Source organism: Desmodus rotundus, chromosome 7 (genome assembly GCF_022682495.2).
Source record: "Desmodus rotundus isolate HL8 chromosome 7, HLdesRot8A.1, whole genome shotgun sequence".
NCBI classification, from domain to species: Eukaryota; Metazoa; Chordata; class Mammalia; order Chiroptera; family Phyllostomidae; genus Desmodus; species Desmodus rotundus.
The window spans coordinates 67,157,992-67,170,117 of NC_071393.1; the positions used below are offsets into that span (position 1 = coordinate 67,157,992).

Sequence of the window (12,126 nt, forward strand, 5' to 3'; positions counted from 1 at the left end):
CTTTTCAGCCTATTCCCTCTTGTTCTGGCCTCATTAGAGATTAAAAAATAGCTAACTACCATTCCATATTTAATAGTTCTACTGAGAGTGATGCCTCCCCTCTACAGCTCAGACCAACCACACAGGAGGGTTTTTCTGCCATGCGAGGAATTGAGGACATTTAAGTCCCTCCTGTCCAGTCTCCAGGGAAGAAGAAAACAAGGTCCCTCCCCAAAAAGGTGCTACGTCTAGATACAATTATGGAAATTGATTTATAAAATTAGATACCTATTCCAGGTTTAAAAGCGGGTGGGGGGGCATCTTTCCATAAAAACTTTTAAAGGGAAAGAGAATGACAGAATGTCCAGGGAAGCCCTCCCAAAACCAAATCCTGGCCTTTGACAAGAGGAGGGATGAGGTCTCATTGGGGCTTATCAGGGAACCTGAATAAGGCTGAATGCCAGAGGGGTGTCAATCTATTGAATCCAAGACCACTCCATCTCCTTTCTTTACAGCACTTTATCCCACTAGGATCAAGAAGTGAATACACATTAACACATTGAGAGTATTTTCCAACAACAAAAAAATCTTTATTCATTTTTTTCCCATGCAACTCCTTCCAAAAGTACTTCACCTTCACCTCCCACCAGGACACCCACCTCCAGCCTAGCTGGTATGACTGCCCTCCCATGCTAACCACTTTAGCAGAACTACAAAACATAGAACTGAGAACAAGTGTCTGGTTTGTGTGCAGCCAGGTGAAATCTATTCAAGGGGCTCTGGCAGGAGGAATAATCAGGAAGGTCCTGCTCCTTACTGGCTACGACGACGTTTCTTCCTTCTGCCTGTGCCCAAACTATCACGCCTTCGTTTTCGTGGCTGCGAGGAGGGTCGAGCTGGGGATTTCTCCTCAGAGACCACAAGTTCAGCTCCCAGGTAGGGCCTCTTTTCAGCAGAGATTGCACCTGTAACTAGAGCTCGCTTCCTAGACTTGGCAACAGGATGTGGAGATTGACCAAGGCCTCTTGCATTAGGGGAGAGGGGGCTGGATGCTCTCTGGACTCCCTGGCCTGTGGAGGACAGGCCTGAGGCAGGGTGAGGACTGAAAGAAGTCTGCCTTGGCGATAGGCTCAGTTTAGAGGCCAAGAGGTAGGCAACTCGAGAGAGTTCCTCATCCTCCTTCTTTCTTTTGGCCCTACCTGCTGAGCTGCGTGTTTCACTAACAGGAGAGGCTTTCAGAACTAAGGCATCCCTGGCTACCCGATGACGAGAAGTTCTCCCAGGGCTCCGGGGAGATGTTGATTTGGGGGTCCTGTGTGCATAAGACACTCGATTCCCTGGTAAGGGAGCAAGGTCTTTAGGATTCAACAAATCAGTGTCTTCCCTGCCCTCTCGTCGGCAGTCATAAGAACTAAAATTTAGTGGGCAGGTGTCTTCCCTGACCCCTAACTGGAGACCACAGCCATCTCTAGCATCTAGTATGTTGCTGTGATCTGTGGTTTCCAACAGAGAAATGGAACTGCCTCTGTTCCCTGCCTCCTGGCTGGCCTCAGGGAAAGAAGAGGCATCCTGGATCCCCAGGATAAAGACATTGCCTTGACAAGCAGGTGGGAGGGTTTCTTTGGAAACCAGTGTGGAGGCATCAATACTGCTTTCCAGCAACGGGGGGCAACCTTCAGCCCACAGATCACTGGAATCCTGTAGAGTCTCAGGACACTGTTCTTTAAGCCTCAAGGCCAGGCTCTCGTTTCTCTTTTCTAGGACAGCTGTAGCATCTGTGCCTCTACAGGGAACTGCACTGCTCCCCACATCCTCATGTGCTGTGGTTTCTCCAGGAGAAACATTCCCCAGAGAAATGTTGCTTCTGGAACCTAGTGCCTGGCAGCCTCCCTGGTGCTCACAGACACGTTCCCCGTCATGGAAGTTCTCCAGCACTTCCTCGATTTGTAAGGGTAACTCTAAGCCTATGGCATCTATCTCACTGCTGAGCCAAAGTCCTGTACTGAAAGAGGCCCCATCCTCATACTTGTCCTCAGCTGCTCTAGGGGAAAATCTCTGCTCATAACTCTGAACCATAGGAGGACCACTGTCATCTCCCCACATGACTCCTGAAGAGCCGTCCTGGGGCACTGCTAACAGCTCCTTGCCTTGAGCCAGCACTTCAAGACTTCCTAGCTGTTGTTCTGTCTGCAGCCCCAGGACCTGCGTTTCTAACCCCTGTGCTTGCAGGGGAGCCAGCTCTGCAAGTCCAATATCCAAACTGGGAACTAACTCGAGCTGGGAGCCTTCCTGCCAGCAAAGGGACAGATCCTCACAAGTCCCGTCAGCCACCAGGGAGTGCCCAGGGGACCCAGCACCTCCTAGGTAGTCATCCTGACGTGGGACTATCTGGTTTGTAACCTTCCCAGGCCCTCTTCTCTCTGCACCTAAGGGCCTTCTAGTTCCCTGTGGAGCTGCAAGTTCTATGTGCAAGTCCCAGCTGCTGGGGGATGGCAGGTTGTTCCCATCCCTGCACATCCTCCTTGGGCCATCTAGGGCCTGTTCCTGCCCACCATGCACTGTTCTTGCCTGCTTTTCTGGAGAAGCAGCCTTCCCAAGGCAAATAGTGCCCCCAGCCACCCGAAGCCCAGGTGAGGGCCAAAGCCGCCCACCCACATCTTCATCCTCATCAGAAACAGAAGGACTTGAGTCCAGATGGGCTCCACTGCAATTCGGAGGTGCCTCTGCACCCTCTTCCTCCTCCAAGGCCAGGAGTCGCTTCTGGACCAACTGGAAGGAGAATGGACAAATAGCATGCTACACACATGGTTGTGGGGAGGGGTGGCTGAGTGGATGGGCAGGACAGAAAATGCAAGCAAGCAAGTGGCTTAAGTGACAGTATTAAAGACAGATGCCATAGCTTTTAACTGCCTTCTTGGGCCTTACTGCCACACTTTTAGCCCTTACACTTCCCTTTTCCTGCGTGTCCATAGTCCCTTACCTACTGTTCAGTACTCAAAGCATGGTCTTGAAGCTGTTCATCTCCAGAAGTCATATCTTCCAAGACTAAAGGATTAGCTAAAATCATATGAGCTTCTTATTCTGATATTCTCTACCCCTCAGGTTTACCTGGGCAAGACTGAGTTCTTCTTCTTGCTCCAGTTCCTCCATTAAGGCCAAGGGGTCCCTCTGTTGTTCTGGGGACAGGAGATCTGCCAGAAATTGAGGGTGAATGACAGCCTCCACCTGGGCAATAGAAGGAAAAGTGATATGAGTCTGACAGGAGCAAACTTGTGAGCCAAGAGGCTCTAGAGAAGCCACAGCCCCTCCTGAAAGTTGTTACAAACTATGACCACCACCAGCTACACACAATCACACATGTATGCACATAACACCCACACACATGTCTCAGTATGGAATAGAACCTAGTTTCTAGTGATTCCCTGGAGTTCCCACCCCAGGACCTACTAGAAACCAGATATCCAGGTCCAGCCCACCTTGGAGACAAAGACCTCCTGAGAACACAGCTCATCGATGTAGCTCAGGAGATCTGGGTCTGGATATATCCCTTCCTCCTGCTGCTGCTCTTCCTCTTCCTGTCTTCCCTCTGACTCCCCAGTGGCCAGGTGACTCCCCACCAGGCCTTCCATGATGTCAGCATACTCTTTCACAGCTTCTGGTGGGATTTCCTTGGGTGCCTGAGGAACTGGAGGCCTCTGGGTTTTGCGCTGCCGCTGGCGGGGGGCCCGTGCCTTGGAGGTCGCCTTCTTGGGAATGTACACTAGGGAAGAGATGAAAAGGAGATGTGAGAAGTGGCACAGAGACTACAGCTTCTGCCTCCCAACTCCACAGGAGAACACTGAAATGTCTCCAGGCTGGACCAGGCCATCCTGGAAAGTACCAGCCATGGGAAAAGACTGAGGAGCTGGGGGGTCTGAGAGAGAATCACTGTATGAGAATCTCGGAACCCCTGAAATCCGAGAAGTCCCCTGATCCAGCCTCCATTTCTTAGGCAGATGAGGAATTATGGGCTGCACTTACAGCCTCGGTGAGAAAGTATCAATAGTTGGTTTACTTGGCCAAGATCAATACCTAGTTTGAGACCAAGGGAACCTGAGAACCCAGCCTCCTACACTTGCCCTGTTTGGAACATCGAATGCCATTCCCTAGAGGGAAAGTGGCAGAGGCAATGCCTTCCCCAGCACATGACTGGTTTCTGTATGCTTCCCTTTCGGCTTCTCATGTGTGGCTTCTGTTAGAGCTGGGGAGCCTCACCTGGCTGCTTGCAAACCTCAGGGGCCTGGGGCCCTGGAGGATCAAGTTTCAGAGGGGCTGCAGGAGGCAGACCCTGGGACCCATTCAGCAGCTGTGTGTTCTGATTCTGCATTTCTTCCTCAGCCTCAAACTCCATGAACCTGCAGAGCGGGAAGAAGGCCCAGGCAGTGCTGAGGCCAGATCCATCAGGAGCCCAGACACCAGGGGGTAGCTGCTCACAGATGACCAAATAACAGTTCTGAGGAAACCTCACAAGGTCCCCACGGAGTCCCTTCACTTGCAGTTGTCACTTAGGAAACTTGTTACGAAAATGAACAACATAGAGCTTGTGAGCTTTTCCAGGTCAGAGCCGTGACTCACTTTTTTTTTTTTTTTTTTTTTTTGATGCCCATCACCAAAGGAATAGAGCAGCAATGAATTCAATCAGGCCTATGCCAAGCCTGGTGGGATCTCACAAGCAGGCCCGTCCTCAAGGCCTCGTCTGTCTCTGCCTACGACCATCACATGGCTGAAATCCTGTCACATGGCTGAAATCCTGAAGCAGGGCCTGGGGCTGCAATTCAAGGCAGTTCCCATCAGGAGACAGTGCTGAGACCCAGGAGTCTGAGGCTATGACTGGGCCTTCAAAGGCTAAATATAGAAGGTTTGGGGTCCAGAAGACTTGGGGGAGAAAGTAGAAGCTAAGCGTGGAGGAAAGGGTTCATTTTCCTCTGAGTTATTTTGTTAACCAAAGAGATTATCGAGGAGAAATAGCAGGTAGAAGCCAGGAGACCACTATGGGCATTCAGGACCCTGACTTCCCCTGACCAACCCCTTCAAGAACCAGCCCCTCCCTGGAATGACAGGAGTAACCAATTCCTCTGCCACTATTTCCAGAGGAAGGGTGGTCCCAAGGTCTTCATCAACAGACACTTTGCTACCTGGCCAGTGAGACAGTAAAGCCCCTGTCCAGTAGGGCTTGCTCATTGCTAGGTCCTTTTATCATGAAATTTTTATACTGAACTGTTGAGCCTCAGTCCCAACCTAAGAGTTTTTTGGGTTGTTTTGTTTGTTTGTTTGTTTGTTTAGGTTTTATGTATTTATTTTTAGAGAGATGGAAAGGGAGGGAGAAAGAGAAGGAAATATACATTGATGTGCAAGAGAAACATCCATTGGTTGCCTCTCACATGCCCCCAACTGGGGACCTAGCCCACGACCCAGGCAAGGTGCCCTATCCGGGAATCGAACCGGCAATCTTTTGGTTTGCGGGCCAGCACTCAATCCACTGAGCCACACAAGCCAGGGCCCAACCTAAGAATTTTAACATCAAAGCCCTTATATAATTCAAGATCTGGAAAAGGGAGAGCTGCCAATGGAAGACAGGACAAAAAAACTCAAGAGTCAAGGTGGTGGAAGGAGCAACAAGGATCCAGGAGACTCCATCTCAGTCCACACCCCTCCTCCTAGCATCCCTTTTAATAATCACCCACGCACCCAGACTTGAGCCTCTCTTACCTGCCCCTACCCTCCCAGCCACACAGCCCCCCATCAGGAGAATGAGGGGTTACCAAACTCACTTTTCTGCCATCTCATAAAAGATCATCCGGTCAAAGTTGCTGGTGCGATCCCACTCCTGCACGGCCCTTGGCAGTCCCTCTTCCAGGGTCATAGAGGGCTTCAGTCGGGCCAGGGAACGAAGCACTGGGCTAAAAGGCCCCACTGGGTCAATCACGGTCTACAGTGGGCCCCCCGCCATCCACCTGTCCTGACACCATCGTAATGCACACACCCAGCCCCTCATCAAATCTAACGTGCCCCTCACTCCCCAACATGTCCCACTTCTCATTGGGTTTGCAGACCCTGCCACCTCCCACCCATTCATTGGCCATCCTGGCCTTTCTTCCCACTGAAATTTACAAATCTCACATAAAATCAAACATGATTCTTCTCACCATGTTTTGAAATCAACCACCCTTAATTCTTACAGTGCTTTCCTTAACCAGACATTTGAAAGAAAGCACTGATGTTATCACATTAATGGGTTTCACTGTAAAGTAGGCTTAACCCTGCCTTTTGCATTTAAAAAAGGTATACTCACTGACCCAAATGAATCTCTAACTAACTGTTTGTTTTTCTTTTCTTTTTTTTTTGCCTCTGGGATACCTCTCTCAGACAGTCAAATATTAACACTCTTTAAATTATTTGTGATTAATTTTTGCCTGCTTGAAATGAGTCCCCAAGCATTGTTGTGCCTAGGATTACCTGGTGAAGCTTGTTATAAATATGGATGGCAGTGACCCAGGGGTCCAGACCTGAGAGCATTTTACCAGCTTCCCAGGTGACTGCTGCAGAGGGTCTGGACTTCATTTTGGGGGAGACCCTGTCTAGAGGTCCTGAGTGTGGCCAGCAGAAATAGGCCAGGACCAAAATCAGTGCTGGCTCAAGAGTTAGAAATTTAGCCTACCACCTCCAAAAGAAAACTCAGAACTGTCTGAAAAAAGCAAGCAGTAGGTAAGATGATCTGTACGTACTTAATTATGTGGAGAAGTCTTGATTTAATCACTCCAGAGCCAGAGTGGAAAGGGAGATTTCTTTAAGAGTCAGTCACTGGAGGAACAACATGCACATTTTTTTAAGCTACTAAAATATGGTGTGTGTTATGTAGTGGTTTACACAAAGTGCTGAGGTGCACTGCAGTGGAGAGCGGCTGCAGGTCTCACTGGAAAAAAAGAGAAAATTGCCCCGATAGCCAATGATTCTGTTTTGTAAACACAAGAGATAGCCCATGACCCTGGTGTGTTGGCTAAGCATCCACTCATATACTCTTAAGCAAAAGAGTTGGCCTTTTCTGAGTTCTTTTTCTCTCCTAGATTACTTTTTTATAATAATAATAATAACAACAATAGCTACCACTTAGTGAAGCATTCTCTGTGCCTGGCACTCTGCTAAGTACTTCACGTATACTAACTCACTTCATCTTCTCAGCAACCCTCTGAGGTAGTAGGTATAATTATCCCCTTTCTAGATGAGAAAAATGAGGGCAAAGATATGAAGTGTCAAGCCCAAGATCACAAATCTAGGGGATGGTGGAGCCTAGGCCCTCAGCCACTAAGCAAGCTCTACCACCACCCCATCTCAACTAGAATTCCTGTGAATAAAATAGGGGTAGTGGAAGGGGACACTCAGAGGGCCCTTTGCCTGGCCCCACACTCTCCTCCCTCCACCACACAGGATTGGGTCAGGGCCAGAAGTCCTAATCCTGGCAGGTTTGGACAGCTCAACTGCACGTACGAAGGTATTAAAATAGAACCAGAGGACCCTGGCACTTAGGTTGGAGACCTATGTTGCAATCATTTCTCCACACTTTATGACAGGAAACCTCTCTGGGCATTAGTCTTCTCATCTATAAAGGAGGATTTTCATGAAAATGCTTGCCTGAACTCAAGAATTGTGAGCACCACTTGAAACAAGACACCCGAAGGCTTGTTATAAACTGGGAAGTGGGTACGGAATCTTATCATCATTATCATCATCACCATTATCATCATGCTTTTTGTACTCCTAGCCTCTCCATCACCCTCATGACCTGCCCTGAAGTTTTCCTACCTAGCCTAACTTCTTTTGTCCATCCCAAAGCCTTCCTTAATTAAAAGCTCTAGGATAATTAATCTCAGAATTAATCTTAGGTCTCCCCACTTACATAAGAAAGCAGGAAAGAGCTTCTGCATCAGGACTTTGGGATAAATGCCTCCGAGCCAAGGCTTTGTAGAGTTGCCAGCGTCGGAAGTTGTCATAAACACCGTTAGAGGTACAGGAGAGGTCACCCAGTGCTGACTTGGATTGGGCTGCAGCCAGTCCTCCTTCTCTGGTTGATCCATGTGGCCCTGGCCAAGCCTTTTCCAGAGACACAATGGGGACCAGGTGGGCAGCTGGTGGAGCCTGAGCAGGAAGGCCTGGGAGGCCCTCCTGACTCACCACAATAGCCTCAGTAGGCAGAAGGGTCTTCATGTTAGAGGATGTCACAAATTGAGGGGATGGGCCTTCAAGGCCCCCACAGGGAGCACCTGAGGCAATCCAATTGTGGGCAGTCTGAGTAAGGATAAAGTTCTGAATTTGAGAGGACTCAGCTGCCCCCCCTTCTTTCTTGACTTTAACAATGACCTTGCCAGCTTCAGCCCCACTGTGGCCAGGGCCCCCATCTCCTGTCACCAACAATGGATTAGGGAAAGCAGAGATCATCAGAGGGTTTCCTGGAGATAAAGCTGAAGGCATGGGGGGCTGTGGAGTCAGCTCCCAGGGTGGTTGGTCTGGTGGGCCAGGAGCAGATGGGGGAATGGGAAGTGCAGTGAAAGGAGACAGGGCAGTGCCAGGTTTCAAGGTCATATCTGGTCCAGGCAATGGAGTTGCTGTTGAGACAAAGAAAAAGACAAAATGGAGTAGGAGAAAAGCAGACCAGAAACTAGGTTATCAGAGTTCCACTTTAGTTCTCGAAGAATCAGAGCTCAGATTCTCAACAGGTGAGGAAGGGCATATGGAGGGGGAATTTGCATAGTTTGCAAATGTCTCTCAAGTGGTTTTGATGTCCCTTACTCCCAGTTGAAAACTACTGCACTAGAGAAGTTGCAATGACCCTTGGCCCCAAGAGCTCATACTCCATAGCACAGCCCACTCAATATACAGGTATATCTCTGATTCCAACATATTCCAAACACATTCGAACCACCTGAATGCTGCTTTCAGCTGCTCTGTGGTCCCTGCCACCACTCACAGAAGCACTGTTCCTAGGAGAGGGGGTGTGGATTAAATATTTGGTTCTCAGAAATTTTGTTATATAATAGCCAGGAATGACTAGAGATAAGGGCCAAGAAATGGGTGGGGGGTGGGAGGTAGTGTGGGATGGGAGTTTTCCAGAGTCTTACATAGCTGCTGCACATGTTAAAACCTGGTGATGCAGACTATCTATGGTCTTTCTGCTTAGAGCTGCTATCAGAAATGTAAACTCCACTAAGAACAAGGCACTGACAATAAAGTCTGAAATACAGTACTTGCTAAGGAGGAGCTATGTGAGCTTGAAGAGACCAAGAATAAATACATAAAACTTTGCTGAATTAATCAGGACATGGGTCTCCTAGGGCTTTTTATAATAATAATAGACTATCTGCCTAATTTCATGCCACTCTCACCCTCCTTATAAAGAGTACTCTGCTGGCAAACTTAACAACACTCAGCTTCTGCTCCTGGACCTTGAAGGAGACAGAGAATATGAGCAAACTCATCATCTCAACCATAGGGCAGGTCAGAATTTCAGACACAATGAAATGGGTCTGAAGGCCCAAGTTCCACAAAAAGTAGAAAAATTGAGAGCTTCTCAGTGAAGTCTCAGTGAAGTCTCATTCTGGCTGGAGTGACCTACCTCCCCTGGCCCTGGGGGAATCAAGGAAAACTGCTCCTTGGACTGAGACAGAAAGCATATCTGAGGCTGGAGGGAGCCATGACACTCTTGGGCAGAGGCACTTAGAGTACCTGCCAAGCTAGCTCTCAGGAGGACATTTCTCTACAGACTTGGCAACAGATAACCTCATTGAACAGTTTTTCTTGCTAAGGCCTCTACCCCACCCCACTCCAGCCTCAATACATCAAGAGTGGCCCCAGCTCAATTCTCTCAATGCAAAATTCTAAATCAAGTTCCAATTACCTAAAGAAGATACAGGAACTTGGGCCTTCCCCTTGAACCATCTCTGTGCCACATACACCACACATAGTCCTGTCCCTGCCACACAAACACACATTGAAGGGGTCCCTCTTCCAGAGCAGCAAATTGTTAATTGCCATCCCTTCTCTACACTTCAGTACTCTCTTCTAAGGTGCTTCAATCTGCCTCCCAGATTGAAGGCCCAGAAGGCCCTCTTCCTTCCCAAATCCCCAATCTTAATGGCAAAATTTCCTTCCCCAGCCTTCCCAAGTGTGATACTTTTGGTCTAGTACTCTCACATCCTTCTAGGTCAGTCTAAAGTGCTCATTCCCACGTAAAGTGTCAAATTTGAATCCCCAAGGACCCTCCCTGCCCCCTGTAGACTTACCTCCATCTGAAGTCATCCTTTCAGGCTTGGGCACTAACCGTGGCTGTCTGGCAGCCTCCAGAATGAGAAAGTCTGGTCCAGAACCCAGAGAGAAACCTGGCTCCAGTAGATACACAGGGATCCAAGTAGGGAAGGGTAAAGATTAGATCAAAACAGAATTAGAATCTAGGACTCAAGGCATTCTGCAGTGGGGGAGGGGAGAGGGAAATGTGAGGTGGGAGTAGGGAGATATTCCACAAGGGGCTCTGGTAAAGTCAGTAGCCAGGAGTTCCCAACAAACCAGAGTATGGCAACACAGTGGCCATGCACCTCTTTAGAGCAATGTGTAAATTCTTTCTCAGATTCCCAACACTACAGTTTTACATCTTCATTCCCTATAAAATTCTTCATCAATATATTTAATTTTGTGCCCTTCAATCCCACCCAGTTCTGTAACTGACTCCCTATTAACAGCAGGTTGTGGCAGACCCTTGATTTAAGTCAATGTTAACTCTATTTTCTGAACCAAACTCAGAACACATAGTATGTGTCCTCCTTAAGTATCCAGGTAATGGAATATCTGAAATTAGGATGGTCTGGAAAGACGCAGAGTGTTTGGTTGCTGTATGCATATCATTTCCTTGGAGAGTTGTGCTGTAGTACCCAAACAGTCCACTGCCATCAGCTCTGCAGTCCACAGAAGGCTCAGCCTTAGACCTTGGCTGAAAAGCCCCACATTGGCAAAAACTGGCATTTGGCCTAAAATACCAAGACCAAAAAATCCTTTTTTAACTGTTAAATTGTTTTTGGTGTTTAAAAGTTTTGTTCAATAATTTTAACTTTTTCATTGGTACTATATTAGCGTTGTTCCAGAGTAAAAGTACACAAAATAGTATTACCGCAGTCTCCCTCCCACTCCTTTCCCCTGGAACCCGAGTTCTTTGTCCCAAGGGAACCAATATTACGTTCCGTGTGAATCGTTGCAGAGCTATTTCAGGCATTACAAGTAAATACGTCTGTATCATTACATTTATAGTCTCTTTTTAAAAAAGATTTTTCATATTTTTCTGGTTATAACATTTAATACATGTTGCAATATTTTTGCGATTATAAATAATACTGAACGATCATCTTTGTAGTGTTATCTGAGTTCAATTTTCATTTCTTTAGAGTCCTATAAGGTGAATCTCTCCGTTCTTTAAAATATTCGAAATACCTCTAGGAGACGGGTCGTAGTATGCTATTATTAGGTACTCACCACTATAAGAAAGAGCGATGAATTTGTGCTAGAGACCTTAGTTTGAATCTTGGTTCGACCACTAAAACATACTTCACCGGTTTCATAACATAACTGCACGCTCTCTTTGGTGTACAGAATATTGGATACCCGTCATGCTCTCTTTACCGCCAATACTTTGAAACAGGGCGAGGGAATCGGATGTAAAAGAGGGGAGGAAAGAAAACTTTCTTTCTTCCCTAAGGTAAAGGGGCTCTGAATCCTGGACCCCTTTGTTTTTCCACGCACTAGAAAACCACCGCCCTGGTAATGGGTGTGCACCTTGCGATAAAGACAGGCTTCTATTCACTAATGTTCAACCCATATCCATCCCTATCCCCCTGTAAAGTCTAGCAATGTCTGGCACACAATGGGCACATTCCATGTGTCTTAAAACGCCTGCAAGGCTGCAACTGGCTCCAAAGCCTGCAAGGTTGCAACTTGGTTGCAACTGGGCCGAGTCCTTGCACCAGTGCGCCGCCTTCTGCCTAGCTGGAGAAAGGCCTACAACGAACTACTTTTCCCAGCATGCCTTGAGAGAGACTGCCGGCTATACCGGAAGGAAGTTGATAAACACGT

General features: G+C 47.8%; 1 protein-coding gene across 1 annotated transcript; it reads right to left on the reverse strand.

The window, feature by feature from the left end:
• Nucleotides 1-792: 792 nt before the first annotated feature.
• Nucleotides 793-10,466, reverse strand: NUTM1 (NUT midline carcinoma family member 1). The gene is made up of 7 exons (XM_024568324.3): nucleotides 10,293-10,466; nucleotides 7,913-8,618; nucleotides 5,790-5,918; nucleotides 4,234-4,373; nucleotides 3,456-3,739; nucleotides 3,088-3,204; nucleotides 793-2,748 (listed from the first exon to the last, which is right to left on the reverse strand). The coding sequence occupies exons 1-7, from the start codon at nucleotides 10,306-10,308 to the stop codon at nucleotides 793-795; spliced, it is 3,348 nt and encodes a 1,115-aa protein (XP_024424092.2). The 5' UTR covers nucleotides 10,309-10,466.
• Between the last annotated feature and the right edge of the window lie 1,660 nt (nucleotides 10,467-12,126).

Bases quoted from the DNA above. Each gene is read 5' to 3' on its own strand.
- NUTM1 (XM_024568324.3), bottom strand. The intron at 4,374-5,789 runs GTGAGTTTGGTA...CCCGCTCTGCAG, and splicing joins TTTTATGAGATGGCAGAAAA to GTTCATGGAGTTTGAGGCTG. The intron at 3,205-3,455 runs GTGGGCTGGACC...TCTATTGCCCAG, and splicing joins AGGAGGTCTTTGTCTCCAAG to GTGGAGGCTGTCATTCACCC.